Here is a 22,653-nt window from a genome sequence, read left to right as displayed (position 1 = left end):
AGCAAGCATGGGAGAAAGTTGTAGCCACACATTGGTCTTCTCGTTATTGCATCTTATATATAAAAATTGCTAGATCCATTGCTAGAGAAGAGGGTAATAAATATGCTTTAGTATTTATGTTAAATGATAGTGCTTATACCATTTTGTCAATATTAAAAAATCACCTATGATCATTTAAATATAATGTTATAAAGAAAAACTTCCAAGTTCTTTACCTATAGAATTTTACATTGTGTTAATGTTTTAGAGGGTAGCATTCCAGTATATAATACTCAATCCACATAAATTAACCTATAAAAGTAATACCTACTTCAATAAGTCAAACATTATAGAAACGTATCAGGAACAAGAGTTGATCATCTCTCTCCTTGCCTGTTGTAGGAATGGGGCAAGTGTTAGCAGTTTTATTGTGTATCCCTTCCATACACTTTTCTACACATGGAACTTGGACTCACAGAGGATGCCAGAGGGCACAAACTTGAAGCCTGACAAGGGTTAGGAAGGTGCCGAAGGTGAGGAGCACCTTGCGTCAAAGTCTGCACGACAGTGGGAAGCAGTGGGGCTGTTGGACCCCTGAAACAGAGGCACACCTCTCCTGAAAGAGGTCAGCCCGGTGTGAGTGCGTACATGCAGACAGACATTAACATTTTCTCAGGGAAGCCAAGAAAGTCAATTATTTTTAGTTGAAAGCTCAGTTTTTAATGTTGGAATTAGACAGGTATGGATTTGCTTGCCACTCACTAGCCAGAGTCCTGGGTAATTTACTTCACTTGAGCCAGTGTCCTCATCCATAACATGAGTATAATAGTCTCTATGCTTGGGGCCTTAGGAGGAAGATTAAATAATACACCAGACACTCAGTACAGTGCCTAATGCTTACGGGTGTTGGCTGCAGTGGCTACTTGTCTGGTGTCAGGAGTGCGGACGGGGGTGGACCGCAGAGGGGCCCTGAGAGCCGTGTGGGTCACAGAGGTGTTCTGTGTCTTGATTGTCGTGGGGGTTGCAGAACTGCGTGTATGTGTTAGAACTCATCAGACTGTGCGCTTGGAATTAATGAACTTTCTTTCATGCAGATTATACCTCCAAGAGCTGATTTTTGAAAAAGGGAACTGCCTTTCCCTTCTCTCTGTACCTCAGTTTAAGCAACTATTAAGATAGGGTTGATATCAAAGGTTTCCAACATTTTTCCCAGGCTTCTCCTACTGTCCCTTCCCAGGCCCAATCACAGGCTCCACATTGTGAAAGATTTTGCCTTTTGGGAAACAAAAAAGTAAGAAAGAAAAACTACTTTTATTTGTCTGTTAACACTTTTCTCATGTACTATGCTGACCGTGTACTGACTGAGTCTGTTTGGGTGCTGTGCCTGATAAGATTTGAGTAATGTAGGCCACTGGTCACTTTCCAGAAGGTTATAGTGTAATCAACAACTTAATTACCTGCTGTTCTGTGGTTGTCTGTGAAGTTCAATATACACCAAGAAGAAAAAATAGAAGTAAAAACAGTATACTTGGTGATATACTTGGTGTCTCCTTAAATGGTGATAAAATATATACATAACAACACCCAGCACATATGTGTACTTGTGTATGTTTATATATGTGGATGGGTGCGTATACTTCATTTCAAACATAAAATCTTACTAACACAGAAATAAAGGAAGCCAAAACATATAAAAACATCGAACTCCCAAATGTCTATTAAGAATGTGGTTTGAAAATTAGAATGTATATTTCCAAAAGCATAATGTTATAAATGATTGTTACTATTATTTTAAATGGCAGGTAGGTTCAGATCAGTTCATAAAAGTCTGTTAAATCCATAAATAATGGCTATAACTAAAAAGCAATAGAATAATGCTTTTAGAATACCAATAATTAAATAAATTAGAAAAATAAACTATTTCCCAGGGATTATTAGCCTTCCTTTACACAAAACATTTTATTAATAGGCATTTCTTAGACACTGTGGAGCCCCTCTTCAGAAAAATGGGCTCCCATGATAAAATATTACAGACTGGGTGGCTTACACAGCACAGACTTACTTTCTCCCGGTTCTGGAACTTTCAGGATCGGTTTCTGATGCGCTCTCCTCCTGGCTTGCAGCGTCCTTCTGGCCGCGTCCTCCATGGCCTCTTCCTTACACAAGTGGAGAGAGGAGCCTCTGGCATCTCTTCCCAAGGAAGCCGGTCTTTATCAGATTAGGTCCCCACCCCTCTGGCTTCCTTTCATTTTAAGAACCCCCTTATTGGTTCTGTCTCCAGATACAATCAAACTGGGGGGTAGGGCTTCAACATAGGAATTCTGAATGACACGATTCAGTTCATGAAAGCGTGCTACTCTGTACTTTATTTTGATCAGACAGAAAGAAACAACTATTTTACAATAGCTTTGAGAGGGTGGGGGGGGAGAGAGGGAGATATTGGCACAATTAGAGTTTAAGGCCAATAGATTCAAAAGTAATTGAGAAGAAAATACTAATATGGCTTCACAACATAAAAATCTATAAAGATAATCCAGGGAGGTTAATAGTGCAAAAATAATTTCTGGTTATTAAAATTACAAACAATCCTAAAGAAAGAATGAATTGTAAGGAAATCTAAAGAAATTAAGTGGTCGTTCAATGACTTCAGATTAATTAAGAATATATTCTCAAGATAGAAAGGCTATTTTGCCAAGAGTAAATTACAGATATTACTAACATAGAGAAAACTCAAGATTGAGTTGAGCAAAAATACCAAGAGTACTAGCATGGTCTTTGAAACATTTGTAGGATAAAGAGTAACAGGAAGTTGTATAGGACTGTTGCTTTGGTAAGTGGTATAATACTAAACAGATGTTTCTGTCCCTTCTGTCATGTATGCTCTTCAAACTGAAAGGATAAGAGTAAACGTTTCTGAAAACTTTCTTAAAGGACATGGGTGCAGTGATTACAGAAGTTCATTCAGGTATTTCAAACAACTTCAAGTTTTCACTTAGGCACCAAAATACTTATAAGGAATGAATGCAGGGAAGAAAGATCAGATGACTGGAAATGATCAGAAACTGGAAAAGTTTTGACTTCCCAGAAAGGTTGGGATGGATGCGAAGTCCACAAACCAACAATTAGGAAAGATTATAAATAGAGAATAAAAGAAATGGTTTATGAAAGCCTTGGAAAGGAAATAACTCTATAAGCCATATGGGTTTGATAAGAACTATGTTGGAGAGACCTTAGTCCTCTTATAGGTTGATACACTAATAGAAATGTTGGAGACAAGTGTGTATTAACTTCTGCAAGGGTTGACAAATTATCTTATACCTTTTGAAGCACNATGGTCTTTGAAACATTTGTAGGATAAAGAGTAACAGGAAGTTGTATAGGACTGTTGCTTTGGTAAGTGGTATAATACTAAACAGATGTTTCTGCCCCTTCTGTCATGTATGCTCTTCAAACTGAAAGGATAAGAGTAAACGTTTCTGAAAACTTTCTTAAAGGACATGGGTGCAGTGATTACAGAGGTTCATTCAGGTATTTCAAACAACTTCAAGTTTTCACTTAGGCACCAAAATACTTATAAGGAATGAATGCAGGGAAGAAAGATCAGATGACTGGAAATGATCAGAAACTGGAAAAGTTTTGACTTCCCAGAAAGGTTGGGATGGATGCAAAGTCCACAAACCAACAATTAGGAAAGATTATAAATAGAGAATAAAAGAAATGGTTTATGAAAGCCTTGGAAAGGAAATAACTCTATAAGCCGTATGGATTTGATAAGAACTATGTTGGAGAGACCTTAGTCCTCTTATAGGTTGATAAACTAATAGAAATGTTGGAGACAAGTGTGTATTAACTTCTGCAAGGGTTGACAAATTACCTTATACCTTTTGAAGCACTTTAGAAAAATTTGGTCTAGATCCTAGAGCAATGTCTAGTACAGCATTAACCTCAAAAGAAATTACTACTTAAAAAAAATAGAAAACAATTTATCTAGAGCAGGGACTTTCTAGAATCCATAAAATCACTTTAGTGAGCCTGAGGTCAGTAGTCCAAGTCAGAAAACCTACAGGTGTAAGTGTGAGTGGCATTGTGCTGTTTTTCTTTTCACAGATTTCTCTTCATGCTGTAAATCAGATAGCGGGGGGGGGGGGGGCAGCAATCTCTCTCTTTTTTTCATCCGAAGTTAGAATCATGATGTCTGATTTAAGTCTTGTCCTTTCATCTATGAGCTGCCTTGCACCTCATAGGCATATACCTTGCATCTAAGGCATATTATGTAACGTTTCTGGGCTACACAGTAGCAATTTGGGCTCCAGAATGCCTTTAAACTCATGACTGCACCATCAACTCATCCCTTGGTCTCCAGCCTGCCTTCCTGCCCTGCAAACTCCCAGTGTCTACAATCAACTTCCAGTCACGATGGCATAGGTGAACACAGCTTGCCTCCTCACACAACCATAGCAAAAAGTACAACTAAACTGTGAACAACTGTCACCCAGAATCATCAGAATATCAAGCTGTATGGAATTCTGACAACCAAGGAATTAAAGAAGTCATATTTATCCACATGGGTCGGAGGGGTAGAGGTGCAGAATGTGCATTCCCACCGCCACGTGTGGTGGATAAAAATCAGGAGGGATACCTTGGGAGTGAGGAATCTCAGCCCCACACCAAACTACCCAGCCCAGGGTTCCAGGAAGAAAAGTTACCATGTCTTCTGGCTATAAAAATCAGTGGAGGTTGGGGCAGTAGAAGAAACTGTGGGATTTTCAGATATCTTCTCTTAAAGGGCCTGCAGTAGGCTTAAGACTCATGCAAACTCACGCCCTCTGGGAGCAGCTGGAAGGGCACCAAGGGCATATGGGAGCAACTGCAGTGACCGACATTAGGTCAAGTGCCAGGGGACAGCTTCCTCCCGGACAAAACTCCAGAGGCCAGGCAGCAGCATTGAGCCCTTTCTGGGCCCTGCCCTGCATGAAGCCACAGAGCGATGACTTTAACCTGGTTCACACAGGTTGCCCTGCCTTGGCAATTACCCAAGGCTCTGCCCCATCTACCTTACGGGTACACTTTCCTACAATAGCCCATGCTACTAAGACAGGGAGTCAAAGCAACTCTACAGAAACAAACACAGGAAGTCTGCCAAAATGAGGAGACAAAGAAATATGGCCCAAATGAAAGAGCAGAACAAAACTCCAGAAAAAGAACTGAACAAAATGGAGATAAGCAATCTATCAGAGTCAGAGTTCAAAACACTGGTTGTTAGGATGCCCAGGGAACTCACTGGCTACTTCAACAGCATAAAAAAGATCCAGGCAGAAATGAAGGTTATACTAAGTCAAATAAAGAAGAATTTATAGGGAACCAACAGTGGAGTGGATGACACTGAGAATCAAATCAATGATTTGGAACATAATGAAGAAAAAAGACTTCCGGCCAAGGTGGAGGCATAGGTGGAAACACTGTGCCTCCTCACACAACCAAGTTTAAAGACAACAAAGTTGTAACAAAAATACAACCCAAACACAGAAAATTGAACTATACGGAAGTCCGACAACAACAAACCATTCAGCAAAACCGGTAAGGAGGCGGAGCCAGCAACTAGCGGAGCAGGGTCAGAGCAGGGTGAAGCAGGAAAACTCCGCCAGACCTACCCAGCCAAACAAGCAGCGGTTGGCAGATCCCAGGTGTGGGGTTGCAACGGGCAGACCCAGTGAGGGTGCAAGGTGGCAGGCTGACCACGGTCACACATTTGCACGCAGATAAACCAGGCAAAGGAGTGAGCAGTGAGACTGACCACACAGGCCCCAGTAGCAAGAAGCAGCAGAGGGGACCACCATTGCTCCTCTTTGGCTCCGTTCCTCATATGTAACAGGTGCGAACAGACCAAAACATGGCTCAAGAAGAACTCAAAGCCCCAGAGCTGATAACTCTAAATGACCAAGAAATAGCCAACTTCTCAGATGCACAGTTCAAAATACTGGTCATCAGGATGCTCACAGAACTGGTTGATTTTAGTCACAAATTAGAGGAACATATGAAGGCTAAACTAATTGAAATGAAGGGAAATGCACAGGAAACCAATAGTGATGGAAAGGAAACTGGGACTCAAATCAAGGGAGTGGACCAGAAGGAAGGAAAAAATGACCAAACAGAAAAATATGAAGTAACAAGAATTCCAAAAAATGAAGAGAGGCTTAGGAACCTCCAGGATACCTTTAAAGGTTCCAACATCCAAGTTATAGGAGTTCCAGAAGGGGAAAAGGAACAGCCACGAATGGAAAACTTATTTGAACAAATAATAAAGGAGAACTTCTGCAGTCTGGCAAAGGGAATAGACTTCCAGGAAATCCAGGAAGCTCAGAGAGTCCCAAAGAATAAGGCACATCATAATTACATTAGCCAAGATTAAAATGAAGGAGAGAATCCTAGAAGCAGCAAGAGATAAGGGGACAGTCACCTACAAAACAGTTCCCATGAGACTGTCAGCTGATTTCTCAAAAGAGACCTTACAGGCAAGAAGGGGCTGGAAAGAAGTATTCCAAGTCATGAAAGACAAAGACCTACATCCAAGATTGCTCTATCCAGCAAAGCTTTCATTTAGAATGGAAGGACAGATAAAGTGCTTTTCAGATAAGATCAAATTCAAGGAGTTCATCATCATCAAGCCCTTATTATATGAAATGTTAAAGGGACTTATCTAAGAAAAAGAAGATAAAAAATATGAACAGTGAAAGGACAGCAAACTCAGTTATTAACAACCACACTTAAAACAAAAGCAAACCAAGAGGACAGCTAGATCAGGAGCAGAACCATAGAAATGAAGAACACATGGAGGGTTAGCAACAGGGGAGTGGGAGGAGGAGAAGGGGGAGAAAGTACAGAGAATAAGTAGCATAGACGGTAGGTAGAAAATAGGGGGTAGGGCAAGAATAGTATGGGAAATATAGAATCTAAAGAACTTGAGACACGTGGACATAAACCAAAGGGAGGGGAATGGTGGGGGAGGGGGTGTGCAGGGTGGAGGGGAATGAAGAGGGAGGAATAGGACAACTGTAATGGCATATTCAATAACATATTTTTAAAAATAATAAAAAATAAATGGAAAAAAACATTCAGGCAAAACAGCAAGAAGAAAAAAGTATCCCAAAATACAAAGACAGGCTAAGGTACCTCTTGGACAACTTCAAACATACCAACATTCAAATCATAGGGGTTCTAGAAGGAGAACAGAAGGAATAAGAAGTTGGAAACATTTGAAAAAAATAATAAAAACTTTCCTAATTTGGTGAAGGAAATAGACATACATACAAGTCCAGGAAGCACAGAGAGTCCCAAATGAGATGGAAACAAAGAGGACTACACCAAGACATCATACTTAAAATGCTAAAGGTTAAAGATAAAGAGGATCTTAAAAGCAGCAAGAGAAGAGGAGACAGTTACCAGCAAAGGAGTTCCCACAAGACTGTCAACTGATTTCTCAAAAGAAACCTTGCAGGCAAGAAGGGACTGGCAAGAAGTATTCAAAGTGATGAAAAGCAAGGACCTATAATCCAGATCACTCTATCTAGCAAAGCTATCATTGAATTGAGGGCAGATAAAGTGCCCAGACAAGGTAAAGCTAAAGCAGTTCATCATCACTAAACCATCATTATATGAAATATAAAAGGGACTTATTTAAGAAAAAGGTCAAAACTATAAACATTAAAATGGCAATAAATTCATAACTATCAGCAATCGAATCTAAACAAACTAAGCAATCAAGCAGAAAAGAAACAGTCATAGATCTGGAAATCATTTTGAGTGTTATAGTTGGAAAGGGGAAGGGAGAGAATGGAGGGGAAGGTGCAGGGTTTAAAAAGTACAAATTGGTAGGTACACAATAGGCAGGGGGATGTTAAGAACTGTAGGAAATGGAGTAGCCAAAGAACTTACACGCATGACCCATGGATAAGGCCTGGGCAGAGTGGGGTGATGGCCAAAAGGCATGAGGCGTGTTGGATGGTGGGGGACAAAGGGAAAATTGGGACAACTGTAATAGCACAATCAGTAAAATATATTAAATAAAGAAAAGATCGTGCTGGCAGTAGAGTGGGGAATAACCAAATGAAGAGAGGACGTTGGAAAGAAACAGAGCAATTGTAGGTTGGGGAGCAGTTTAGCAATCCTGAACTGCAATGCCAAGGGTTTAATCAGAGCAATGACAAAAATGAGACAAACAGGTTCAAGAAAAAAAATGTTGATTGGTGAATAAATTACTGGTGAGAGATAACAATAAGAAAAAAATTCCAGCCACATTTCATCATCTATAAGGTAGAAATCATGTATGTGGAAATTTTGAGGCTTATTGTATCATATGTGACAACATAAATCATAAAAAATATTTTGAAGACTACATGGAACCAGAAAATATTTTTTTAAATCACCATTCACCATTTAAAAAGTTCCCCTCACTTTGAATCTTGGCTACATATGCTTTGCTACTGTCACTTGCCTTCACTGAATATGAATAGCAGGCACTCTGGTAACAATACCTTGTAGTTTGGTGATTGCCTCTGTGAGGTTCTTTTAAACTTGTATGGTCAGCATGTTGTATTCTTTAATTAAAGTCACACATACACTCAAGGAATCTGAATGAAAAAGAGTGAAGATACATTTGGAGACTTATCTTTATAGTTAAATTGTTAGAAGTTTGAGACAAGAGAATCTTAAAAGCAGTAAGAGAAAATAACTTGTCTTGAACAAGGGAACCTCCCAAATGCCAGTAAGTGTTGGGAACCGCCCTGCCTGGTTTCAGATACTGTAACCCCCACCATGGCTAAGGCTGAGTGAGCAACCTTCAGCCCTTAAGCCACTGAGGAGACAAAGCTTATCTCCCTGACAGGAGTGCTGCTTCTGCTCCTTTTTCCATAACTGGCCCCCAATACTTGATCAGTTAGTCAATGGCAGATAAGATTCCCCAAGGGGGAACAACCTAAGACAGGCATGATCACGTGGAGGCCCCAGGGAAGGACTTGAGGGGCTATGGAGAAAGGGGGTGATGAACTCTCACCCCTCGGCTTTGTCAAAGCCCGAGTCCTCATTCTATCTGTGAGAAGTCTCCTAATCTCTTGGCTGCTTTACTTCCCCTGCCTGACTTAAACCTGAAAAAATGACAGAGGACAGTGCAGCCCTGTACTGGAAAGGGCAGGCTGCCTGGGTTATCAGGCCTAAGAAAGAATGCATAAAATCATGTGAAACCTTTTTTGCTAAGAATGCTCTCAATTAAATGATAAGGGTCCGAGCAGGAAATCAGTTTGTTTCCCAAAGTTTTGTAGCCCTTTAGCTAGTAGACCCTGACTCAGAATAAGCCCTCATAGTTCTTTGTATGCTATCTACTGTTTGATCCTTACTGCCTGACAATGATTAATGAACTTTACCTGTATTCCTGTGCTAATTGAACCCAATAAAAGCCTGTCCGGGCAAGGGTCAGGGCATTCTCCCCTTGAGAGAGTGGCCATGCCGTCCCTTTTCCTCCACAGGACTCAGTAGTCTGTGCGAATTTGTCTCATGTCTGTCTCATCCATAACGCTGCGGACACTGCAGGCCAGTGTCTACATCAAGTAAGCAGATACTTCAGCAGAAAATTCGCAGGCTGAAAGACAGTGGTATGATATATTTAAAATGCTGAAAGAAAAAAATGGTCAAATAAAAAAATGCCACCCAAGAATAGTCTACCCAGCAAAGTCATCCCCCAAAATTGAAAAAGAGAGAAGGTTTTCCAGGCAAGCAAAAGCTGAAGGCGGTCATCATCACCACTAAGCTAGCCTTATAAGAAATGATAAAAGCACCTCTTCAAGCCCAAAAAGAAAGGGCTCTAATTAGTAACAAAAACATGAAAGTATAAATGAACAGGTAAATTCAGAATACTCTAATGTTGTGATGGTTATGGCTAAATCGCTTATAAAGCTAGTATGAAGGTGAAATGACACTTCAGTATTTAAAATAACTTTTATAAGATAACTATTTAAATAACTAACAGTTTTAAAAATGTACAATAATTTGTTATGAATACACAAGGAAAATATATAAATTGTGACATAAGAAACAAAATGAGGAAGAGTAAAAGTGTAGAGACTTAGTATTCAAAGTTATCAGCTTAAAGGAGACTGTTATAAATATGTTTTATGTAAGCCTCATGATAATCACAAACCAAAAATCTGTAGTAAATATGTATAGTAGACAATATGAAAGATAAATAAGTCATGCCACCAAAAATCATCAAATCATAAACGAAGAGAGCAAGAAAAGAAAACAATGATCAAAATGGCTATAGTAAGTCCACTTTGGATTCTTTCTGTTCTTGCTAGTGAGAACTTTAGCATCTTGCTACTCTATGGGATGGAAGTTTTTAAGCTTTCAGCTTCCAGTAGTTGTTCTTTGCCTATTTTTGTGGAGTCTCACTTTATACATGTCCAGCTTATCACTCAGCCTGAGACTAGGACCCTGATCCGGTTTTAAGTCCTCTTTGTTTCTACAACTTCCTTCTTTCCTGATACTCTGAACATCTCAGCCTCTCTGAACTTGTCTTTGTCTCCTCAGCTTGTCAAGACCTTAGATCCTCCCTCGATGTTCCAGGGTCTAGAAAGTCCCCGGGTATTAAGCCTGTACAATAATGGACACATCTTAATTTGTTTCCCTTTTCTCAAAGATCAGAGTTTTACACACTCTTGTTTAGTGTCTGAGTTTTTTTCACATATTCCAACTTTTTTAATTGTTCGTAGTGGAATTGCTGATCCGTTATCAATAACTCTGTCATGATCCAGATGGGAGTTTTAGATCTGAGTTGTTGTTTTTTTTAATTTGTTACTAAAAATGTGGTTTTGTTCTATATATCTTTTTACAGGCTGCTGTTTGTATTACAAAACCTTTTGGTTTTTGTATGCTTATTTTATATCCTGCTTGACTCAATTTTTATATTGTTTTTCTGTTGACTATCTTGGGTTTTCAAAAATAGATCTACAATCTTATCATCTGTAAGACTGTAGATTTACTTATCATCTGTAAGGTAGATTTACTTCTTTCTTTTTTTGCAATTCTTATGCTTATAATTGTTTTTCTTGTCTAATTGCATTGGCTAATTTAATAACTGTAGTTGGAACTCCTATTTTTCTATTCTTATTTTTAATAGAAAAGCCTTTAGGACTTCCCATTTGAGTAAGACACTTGCTGATTTTATTTTAGATTTTTGTATTATTTGCTTCTGTTTTATGTATTTTATTATATTCTCAATAGATTGTCAGCTCTTCAGGGGAAGAGATTGTGCCTACTTACGCATATATCAACCTACCATGCATTCATTTATTTAAGCAGATATAGACAGAGTATCTCCTGTTGTGTGTTATGTTCTGTGCCAATCACTGGATTACAAAATAAAATAAACCCAGCTGTGTCCATCACCACATCATATTCTCCATCCCCAAAAATAAGGTCTGGTAGGAAATATATATATTACACAGATAACACACATACAATAAATTTTCAGAAACTGACAGTATTAGATACTATAGGAACCTATAACAGGATGACATAACCTAGTGTTGGGGAATCAGGAGATACCTCCCTTAAGAAATAGTAAAGTCCAAAATCAAGAAAGTCAGCTGACACTTTTCTAAAAGAAACCCAGCATTTCTGGAGATAAAAAATAGAGTGGAAAAATGGGTCACAAGACACGAAGCTTTTGAAGTACTTAGAAAGAACCAGACTGTGGAAACTTTAGGATTGGGATCCTATTAGGATTTTGGACTTTTTCCTTACATATGATAAAACAGAAGTGATGTTTGCTTTGGGGGTGTATATGAGGTCTGTCCAGAAAGTATACAGCCAGGTAATATGAAAAATAGACATTTATTGAAGAAGATACAAGAAACATTGTGCATAGGACAATGACACCTCGGTCCCCTTGAAAATAGGCACCTTGGGTCTTCACACAGTTCTCCCAGCATCTCTTTCACCATTCAAAACCCTGCAAAATCTTTTTTTGGAATCGCCATCAGCTTCCCCATCATATTTTCCTGAAACTCATTGACCGTCTGAAATCTCTTCCCTTTCAAGGGTGATTTTCATTTTGGAAAAAGCCAGAAGTTGCAGGGTACCAAAGCTGGGCTGTTAGAGGGCCTGAGTCTCCTGGGTGACTTGAGGTTTGGCCAAAAATCTCTACAGCGAGATGTGACGCATGAGCAGGTGTGTTGTGATGAAGCTACCGATCATCAGTTGCCCATGGCTGCGGCCGTTTTCATGATATTTCATCTCTCAACCAATGAAGAACATTGAGGTAGTCCTCCTTATTAACTGTTTGGCCTGAAGGGGCGTACTTATGATAGACAACACATTCCCCATCAAAAAACACAGTTAACATGGTCTTGATATTGTTGCAACTTTGCCGTGCCTTCTTTAGGTGTGGAGAACCAGGCGACTTCCTTTGGGATGACTGAACCTTGGTTTCTGGATCATAGACCTAGACCCATGATTCATGTCCTGTTCTAACCTCCTTGAAATCTGGTTCATTGATAGCAGCCTGAATCAAGTCATTAGCAGCTGCAGCATGGTGTTCCTTTTGCTCTGGCAGCAGAAGCCACAGAGCAAAATTTGCCACAGCACATTTCATGCCAAGATCCTGTGTCAAAATCTCAGACGCAGTAGTTTTTGGAATCCCCACCAGCTTCTAGTTCTCCCGCCGATCTTTGTTGATGGCTGCTCGTATACGTTCAACATTCTCCGTTGTTCCGCTTTTTGCAGGCCTTCTAGAATGTGGATCACTTTCAACAGTCTCGACCGTCTTTGAAGTATTTGTTCCACAATTTTATTTGCACTGCAGTCATTGCATTGTCCCTGAATGCCTTCTGAATCATCTGAATAGTTTCTGCAGAACAGTGTTTAAGCTAAAGCAAAATTTGATACAGATTTGTTGCTGTCCTCACTCAGTCATTTTTAATGCAGCGGTCACACAGTACACACGCTCACCCAGCAGCCTCTGCCGCCCCCACTGACTAGTCAGCGAAGTTGTCATTTTCGTGCATGTGCATTCCAGTCCACTTTCCTTGATTGCCAGGTTACATTGATGTTGGCATCTTTTTATATGAACAATGGCTGGACTTTTTCTGGACAGACCTCATATTTATGTTTGATTACTGTTCTTACTGCATAGTGGAAATGAGATTGTAGGATGCTGATCATATGTTTCTTACAACTGCCACTCATTAACTTTTAAACCAATGATGTTCCTCCGCACAGATAGGGATAGCTGTGACCGGTAGGTTTGAACTCTGAAAGTTAAGTACTGTTTTTTAATAAACAAGAAATATATTAATGCCTTATTTTTTAAAAGGTAAGGAACACAGACTTCTAAATGACATAGAAATTTGTATAGATCCTGAATCCTTTTTTAAAAGTAAAGAACACAAACTTCTTAATGATTGTGAATCTGAATTTTCAAATCATCCAATTACTAGCTCTCTGAAAAAGTTACTGAGTTGCTAGAAGCTTTAGTTTTCTTGTCTGTAAAATGAACTGTTTTAAAGATGAGCTAAAGGAAAGCTTGTAAGGCTCTTAGGATTTGGCTGGCACATATCTATTAAGTTCTCACAAAAGCAGAAATAAATGTAACAAAGATACAAAGCAACAGGGATGCAGAGAGCATAAATTTACATATTTTCTTATTGATAACATTCTGATGATTCAAGTGAATAAACCAAATGTTAGGAGATGTAGTTTAATTAAGGTTCATGACTAAATAAAATGGTAGAGCTGGGATTTAATTCCAGGCAGTCTGGTTCCAGAGCTCAGACTTGATGCCCTATGACCCCTTTCCTAAAGCAGTATCTCCTTTGGAAGATTCTGTCTCTGGTATCGCAGTTGAAAACTACAGAACTGTGTTTCAGCTTGGCAATAGAATGTGGACAAATTGATCACCTTTGTTACTTGGTTAGTGGGGCTAAAAAAATTGTCATAAAAATTATTTCCTGACTTAGATGATAATAAAACTTTTTCTTACTTGAAAAATGTCTTTTAGGAGTTCTAGTTAATGAATTGGTCCATTAACTAGTCAGCTGATAATGTATAATTATAGGAATAATGACTTGTGAGACTATACATTTTTCCAGTATATGTAGTTAACCTCTGCAGGATGACATCTGTGAGAATGTCTAACATGGCAGCCCTGTACCTATAGTAAGGAGGTGGTATTGTGTGTACATCTTTATATGTATGGGGTTTTCTTCAGGGTAGGGGCAGTGGGGGTTGGAGAAAGGGCCCTAGAGAGAATGTCTGTAGTTTTGTATCAAGCAAGTTGAGGGGGGCTATCTGCTTATAACATGGAAATAATTGCAATGTAAGTGGCATTTTCTTAGAATGGCAATATACCTAAATTGGAAGTAGCCACTTCAGGTGATACTCAGAATAAAGAAATACTTAATGTAACCAAAAAGGGGGACGGCTATTTGATGTTTACAGAAATTATTATTGATTTACTTTTAAACTTCTAAATAGTTGTTTCTAAGTTAAAGCAGATGTATAGGAAATTGACAATATCGTGTTTTATGTTTTAAAGGATTGTTCATCAGTTTTTAGAATAATAATACTTTTATGAAACTGAAGTATTTTATAATATCTTGTACAATTTTTTATCAGACTTCCCACTTATTTAGAATGGTGGGAAAGGAACTATATTCTCTTCACCTATTCTTATTTTTTGCAGTAAATAGAAATACTCATAGAAATCTCTGCCTATTGTCACATATTCAGTTAATGCTGAAGTATTAAGTTTCAAAGGCTTTCTTCCACAATTTGTATATCCCTTGAAACTCTCATATATAAATACATGCTTATGTAAATGTGTGTGTTACCTATATACATCATTTTAAAGTTAAAATTAGTTTATATTCTGATTCATTCTGAAACATACAAACTTGACATTCATACTGTTCCAAGTTAGTACATACAGAATTACTTTAATGTATTGAATATTTTACAAGGCTATATTAGCTTATTCATTTGCATGCTGATGACAATTTAGATTAATTCTATTTTTTTACTATAAAGAATTCCACCACGCCCTGTAAGGTAGGTATTATCTTCTCCATTTTAAAGGTGAAATGGAGACAGAGACGTTAGGGAACTGCCCTACAGTACATGTGAAGTAGGCAGTGGAGCTGTTATTAGAATCATAGCCATCTAGTCGGAATCCACAGTCCGAAATGCTGTTTTATGCAGCTCATTCCTTCTGCCTGTGTGTTCTGTTTACTGAGTTGGGAGGGAAACTGTATAAAATACATCTAATTTTAAAACTCCTGAGAATAATTTAATTCGCTACCTTAAGAATATTGGAAACCTTAGAGACACAAAACAGAGCTGCAGTTGTAGTTGTTTCTGATATAGAAGGAGGAGGTTTAAGCCAACACTTCTGAAACGGTGGGTACATTTCACTGGGAGTGCAGGGAGACCTTCTGATTCAGTGATCTGGGGCGGGTTCTAAGGCGCTGCATTTCCAGGAAGCTCCTGATTGGCCAGTACTACTGGTCTCCTTTTGAGTAGCAAACATTGAGGCAGTTTATAGTGACTTTCGACAAATTGTGTCACTTTATTGAATCAGTTTCTTATTTTGTTTATGCTCCCAATCCTTATAAGTTGTGCATGTTAAAGAAACAGGTATGAGCTTTCTAGTGGTTTGAATTCTGTCTGCAGCATTAACACTGCTGGAGGAGATAAATCATGGCTTACGTGGTACTAATATGCAGGGCTTGCACAACTACCATCAGATTATTGGCATACTAAATGTGGCGTACACACCTCGGTCACAGTTTCCACTGTTTTTTTTAATATAGGGAAAAATAATTTCTTTTCATTTTGAAAGCTATAACTGTAGTTGAACTAAAAAGGTTTTATCACTTTTATTTTATTCTTTAGTATTTCACACCTATTGTTGACTATGTGCCAGGCACTGTTATCAGGTGCTTAATTGGCATGATTTCATTGACTCGTTGTGGCTTCCCTCATTTATTCATCCATCCGCTCTTTGAGCACCTGCTCTGTTCCAGGAACTGTGCACACAGTGTTGACCCAGATGAACACAGGTTCTGCTTTCTTAGGTTCTATACTGTACACTAATCGAGCAATCATAGAAGTGTGGTGGTTGTAAAAGTAAAGTTAATTGTAATAATTCCTACTTTCTTTTTTAAAAAAAGATTTTATTCATTCATTCATTCATTTTAGAGAGAGGGGAAGGGAGGGAGAGAAACATCAGTGTGTGGTTGCCGCTCAAGTGCCCCCCACTGGGGACCTGGCCCACAACCCAGGCATGTGCCCTGACTGGGAATCAAACAATTGCTACTTTCTACAGGGAAAATATGATGGTCGAGAAACACCATCAAAGACAACTCAGCTTTTAGCCCTCCAGGTTTCTCTTACCCCACTCCAAATGCAGTTTATTCTCTGTCAGCTGCATTTCTGAGCTGTTGCAAAGCTAACCCTACCCTAAGGGCTGCAGAGAGACAAAACTTTAGAAGTAAAAATAAGCAATTTGCACAAGAAAAGAAACAATGGGGGTAGATGGAATTCATGTATAATAAAATAAAATTTAAATTAAAAAAAAGAGTACCTGAAGGGACACTATTCACATTAATTTGAAGGAGTAAATATCGTCAGTACTTTAAATGGAAGTCTTTTTAATAACACTTATTTATTAGGTGATATTCAGTTCAGTAAGTTATTTGAATGGTTCCATGCTCCCAACTTTGTGACTGGAGATACAGGAAATCAAGGAATAGCAAAATAGTATATAATTTTGTCCCTAATGGTATTGGGGTCATTGATAAAATGTTGAAAGAGACAATGGAAGGCATTTTCTTTAATGTACTAACATGTGTGACCCTAGCAGTAGACAGACTGGTGGCAGATTGAGCATGTTCTTATAGGAACGCCACTTTTAAAAGTACATGATTCTCTCTTTTCTAGTAATAGTAGGGAGTTCTCTTTTGACTACTAACTTGATAGGAAGTTTTTTCTGGATTTAGTTGGATCTGTACATTGGACCTTTATATATTATTACACTAGTTTTTTTGTTATTTCCAAAATGTTTTCCCTACTACTATTAACATGTTGGGCTTCATCATATTATTTTGGAGAATATTGTAGGAGACTTTAATTTAGTGTCTGAATATTTCAAGTAACTCTATGTAGTTATTTTTTCAAGGGAGAATCTGAAAAATTTTAATAAATTTTATCTTGGAAATTAGTTTATTCATTATGTTTAATTTTAGGAAATGGTGCTCTTGCAGAACATCCTGAAAATGTGCATATTTCAGGAGTGTCATCTGGTAAGTCATTTTTCGTAATGTTTAAATTTCATGCATGACTTATAGTAAATATTGAAAGCCACCTGGTATCTTACAAAGTGATATTTGGCTATAAAAATTATTACTGCTTTTTGCAGCATGTAATAAGGAATGAAGTAACTGGAACATGGGGAAATTCTCATAAGATAAAATTGTACTTGCATGCCCATGGATTGATTATACTTTTCCAGAAGGACTGCATAATTATTTTTATAACAAACATTGAAGCAAGAGAAGTTAGCTCAAGTTGAATTAGTATTTTCTTTACCTACTAAGTTACGTGAAATGAAATTTAGTAAAGTATAATTTTGAGTGTAGCATTAGAGCCTTAGAAATTAAGCATTTTGCTTGATTTGTACATAAAACTGTTGTACTTGAGGGCACAATTTGCATGCTATTAAAAGCAACTCAACAACAAATTTGTATCCATGACATTCAGACTCTTGTTGAGGTAAATACATTTTTCCCCACTGATCTAAGCTTTTAAAATTTAATAACCACTTAAAGGCCCCTTACTGTTGAAATTTCTATTCGTAGTGACTTCCACAGCTTTGTTGCCATTTTTGCTGCATCAGCTGCAATTACTAGGAGAGCAGAACCGTATTTTTGCATATATTGAAGTCGTTTCTTCCTGCTATTTTATTATTTCCCTATATTTTTGTAAGTTTCATGGTTTAAAAAATTGCATAGTGTATTTATCAGTCTGATTTCTTCTAATTTGTTTGGTTATGTTTTTTCATATGAAACAAATCTGAAAGCTTCGTCTTTTGCTTGTGGCTGGCATTATATTCAGAAAACTAATAGACTTTACAAATATTCCGAGAGTTAGTGTGCACAAGCCAGACACATCGAGCTTGGTGGTCTGATCAGGAAAAGCAAAGCAAATGCCTTAGTAGTCTGCGTTAATTCTTTCCCATTTTGTTTCACCATTTTCATGTGCTTTCAAATGGTATATAACAATATACATCAAGTAAAAATATGGCTATTTTTAAAATGACTTTAATTTTCTCCCTTTCTTTCTATTTCAAATAGCTAATGAAAATTATGATTACTCTTCCATGTAGTAAATGTGAAGTAAGAAGTTTGTTTACCAGCATTTTAATTCATACAAGCAAAGGGTTATTGTCTAATGCAGTGATTTTTCAAAATTTTTGTTTTCAAAAATTTTAAGCTTTTAAGCTTTTAAAAATATTGAGGACTTTATTAATTTGTTTGTGCTTCCATAACAAAATACCATAGATGGAGTGGCTTAAAAAAGAGATACTTACTTTTTCAGTTCTGGAGGTTACAAGTCCAGGATCAAAGTGCAGACAGGACTGGTTGCTGCCCAGACCCTTCTTCCTGACTTGTAGATCCCCACCTTCTTGCTGTGTCCTCACATGACCTTGGTGTGCACCCAGAGAGAGATCTGAGTGCACCCAGAGAGAGGTCTTTGGTGTCTTTCCTCCTCTTATGAGGACCTCTGTCCTGTAGGATTAGGGTCCACCCTACTCTTATGACCTCGTTTAACCTGACCTACCTCTTTAAAGGCCCTATCTTTCAAATATCGTCACATGGTATTTTAGGGCTTCAACTAATGAATTGGGAGGCAGACACAATTTGGTCTATAATAAGGAATTCAAAGAGTTTTTGGTTTATGTAAGTTGTATTTACTGTATTAGAAATCAAAACAGATTATTTAAAAACTAATTTATTTGCAACTGCTGGTCAAGATGGCTGCATAGGCAGATATGGCTTGCCTCTTTGCACAACCACATCATAATTACAATTAAAATATAGAACAACTATCGCCCTGGCTGGTGTAGCTCAGTGGATTGAGTGCGAGCCTGCGAACCACACAATCGTGGTTCGATTCCCAGTCAGGGCACATGCCTGGGTTGCAGGCCAGTTCCCAGCAGGGGACTCACAAGAAGCAACCATTCATTGATATTTCTCTCCTTCCCTTCCCCTCTAGAGATAAATAAATAAAATCTTTTACAAAATATATAGAATAACGATCATTCAGGATGTTAGAAATCGAGCTGAAGTCTGACAACTATGGAATTAAATAAACCGTATCCATCCAGACTGATAGGGCAGTCACGGATGTGTAATGGGCTGGTCCCACAGCTACATGGATAAAAATTCGGGAGGGTACCTTGGGAGCGAGGAATCCCAGACCCACACCAGGCACCCCCAGCCCAGGATTCCAATGCCAGGAAGATAAGTCCCCACAGCTTCTGGCTGCAAAAACCAGCCAGGATTGGGTCGATGGGAAGAAACTGCTGGGGCCCCAAGTAGTTCCTCTTAACTCAGACACAGACTCACCTACTCTGACTCACTCCCTCTGAGCTCCAGCACCCGGGTAGCAGCTTGAAAGGCACCAGTGGTATACAAGGAGAAACTGAAGTGTCTGGCCTCAAGGCCAACAGAGGTCATTGTCCCTTTTTTTAAGCCCTCCCTCCAACAGAGCTGGCAAGCTGGTGCCATATTTGAAGCCCCACCCAACTTACAGGCCCATCTAAACTGCTTTTCCATAAGACTGGCTGGTCTTGGCCCCTAAATCCTATCAAACAAGCAACAGCCGGCTTAAGTAAATCCTAGCAGGAGCCATGTTAGATTAACAGCTTGGCTTTGCCTGGGAATCTCCAAGCCCAGCACAAGTAGCAGCCATCTCAAGGTTGCTTTATAGTTCAGGCAGGGTATCCCAGGCAAAACACAGCTAGGGGCTGACATTGCCCTGCACCACCCGTGAAACCCCAGGGCCAGCGCACCCAGTGGACAGCTTACAGACCATGTGGGAACACCAGCACCCTGCCCCTGCACAGCGGATCCTCCACAGATAGCAAAGGCAGGTGGTCAGTGGTCACAGTCCATCCTTGCAGCTGACTGGCAACCAAGGTTGATCTGCCAACAGCAACCAAGGCTCAACCACAAGAGGAGGGTGTACTCAGCCCACACAAAGGGTATATACCTCAAGTACCCAGCTTGGATGATAGGAGGAGCTGTGCCACTGGACCCTATAGGACACCTGCTACCTTAGACAGGAGTCAAAACATCCCTACCTAATACACAGAAACAAACATAGGGAGGCTGCCAAAACAAGGAGACAAAGAACATGGCTAAAATGAAAAAAACAGACAGAGCCAAATGAAATGGAGATAAGCAATCTATCAGATATAGAGTTCAAAACACTGGTTATAAGGATGCTCAAGGAACTTAGTGAGGACCTCAACAGCACAAAAATGATCCAGTCAGAAATGAAGGCTACACTAATTGAAATAAAGAACAGTTTACAGGGAAACAACAGTAGAGTGGAGGAAACAGAACCAAATCAATGATTTGGAACATCAGGAAATAAAAACAACCCATTAGAACAAGAAGAAACAAGAATCCAGAAAAACAAGGATACTATAAGCAGCCTCTGGGACAACTTCAAAAGGTTTAACATTCACCTCATAGGGGTGCCAGAAGGAGAAGAGAAAGAGCAGGAAACTGGAAATCTGTCTGAAAAAATAATGAAAGAAACCTCCCTAATTTGGTGAAGGGAATAGACATGCAAGCCCAGAAAACACAGGAGAGGCTCAAGCAAGATGGATGCAAAGAGGCCCACTCCAAGACACACCATAATTAAAATGCCAAAGGTCCAAGATAAAGAGAGACTGTTAGAAGCAGCAAGAGGAAAGCACTTAGTTATCAGATGGTTGACAGATCGGAGGAGGGGAAGGAGAGGAAGGGGAGGATGGATGAAGAGGTGAGGAGATTAAGAAATACAAATTAGGTAGTTACAGAATAGCCAGGGTGATATAAAGTATAGTATAGGAAGTGGAGTAGCCAAAGAACTTACACACAGTGACGCGTGGACATGAACAATGGTGTGGGGATTGCCTGAGGGAGCAGTGGGAGCTGGGTGGAGGGGGAAAGTCAGGACATCTGTTATAGCATAATCAATGAAACATAACTTAAAAATGAAAATAACATTCATTTGCAAATAACAGTAATGATTCTATTTTATGTTTACATCAATAACATAAGTTTATAAAAATTATGTTTCAAAACAAGAACATCAGTAGGAAGAATAGAATTATTTTATATAATTTTGCAATGTTTTCAAATTTGGCTTAAAAGAAGATAGCTGAATTCTCACTTTTGTTTCTGCGTTACATTGTATAACATGTTGCTTTTTTGACATGTATAAAAACAATCCAAATTCACCCTGTTACGTGATTAGAAAAGAAAAAAGTGTTTTAATTATCTGAAAAAGCCTTTTCAGATAATTGTGGGTATTCTTTGACACTATGCCAAAACTTATCAAGTGATAATTTCTTAAAGGTTAGTTGCAAGTGAAATCTGAAACCATATCAATGAACAGTTTGTTTTCTGTTACATAAAAATTCAGTGGACTTTCTTGCCCTTTAAATGGATTTTTTTATACTGTACATCATTTTGTAATTAGTTATTAGTTATTTGCAAAATATCCTTTTGCTGAACTATGGAGGTTTTTATGGAGTATGAGAAATTTGAACATATTCAGTATTTACTGAAATTCTTAATTTTGCCTCCTTCATCAAGATTAGATTCTACTTATTTTTTCTGTTTCCTTGAAATTAGACTGCTAGGCTTTTGTTGACTATTGAAATTACTATTAAATAAATTCCTATTTGAAAAAAATTTAGTTTAAAAAATTCAGCACTTAGAATATGTAAAACCCATGTTGCATATTTTAATCTTGCCTGTTTTCTTTAATCTTGTTTCTTTTCTACTCCTGTATTTCAGAAATACATTTAGAAATGTATATTAGTTTGCTAGGGCTGCCATAATGAAGCACCATAGACCAGATGACTTACCTAGCATAGTTTTATTTTCTCAAAATTCTGGAGGCTAGAAGTCCAAGATCAAGGTTTTGGCAAGGTTGGTTTCTTCTGAGGTCTCTCACCTTAGCTTGTAGATGGTGGTTCTCACCATGTCTTCACTGGTCTTCCCTCCGTGTGTATCTGGGTCCTAACCTCTTCACCAGTCATGTTGGCCTCCGGCCCACACTTACGACCTCTTTTAATGTCCCTCTTTAAAGACCCCATCTCCAAATCTGGTCACATTCTGAGGTCCTGGGGATGAGGACTTTAACATAGAGACTTTGGGGGTGACACATTTCGGCCCGTAACAGATTTTGTTTTAATTAAGTGTATTTTATGTACCAGTAAAAATATTTAATTTCAGAGGTCAATAAAACCTTATTAATAGCTTATTATTTTTCCTGAAGATGGATCTTACAAAAGTCTGTAGAAAGAGAAAAGTCTGTGGAAATTTCATACCAATGAAATCTATTCCA

At 38.6% G+C, this 22,653-nt stretch overlaps 1 protein-coding gene across 2 annotated transcripts in view; it reads left to right on the top strand.

Annotated features, from left to right (window-relative positions):
* The window catches only part of LRP12 (LDL receptor related protein 12), a 72,693-nt gene that overhangs the window by 20,262 nt on the left and 29,778 nt on the right, over window positions 1–22,653 (top strand). The window contains exon 2 of one of the 2 annotated variants that reach the window (XM_037048369.1): window positions 17,271–17,327. The exons of the other annotated variant lie outside the window; for it this stretch is intronic. Coding sequence (XP_036904264.1) covers window positions 17,271–17,327 — 57 coding nt within the window. The remainder of the gene's footprint in view (window positions 1–17,270; window positions 17,328–22,653) is intronic. 2 annotated transcript variants of the gene reach the window in all.

The sequence above is a fragment of the Sturnira hondurensis genome, unplaced genomic scaffold (genome assembly GCF_014824575.4).
Source record: "Sturnira hondurensis isolate 20B ecotype Veracruz unplaced genomic scaffold, ASM1482457v3 Scaffold0006413, whole genome shotgun sequence".
NCBI classification, from domain to species: Eukaryota; Metazoa; Chordata; class Mammalia; order Chiroptera; family Phyllostomidae; genus Sturnira; species Sturnira hondurensis.
Note: the sequence above shows the minus strand (reverse complement) of the source record. Positions and strands in the feature narration are given on the sequence as shown.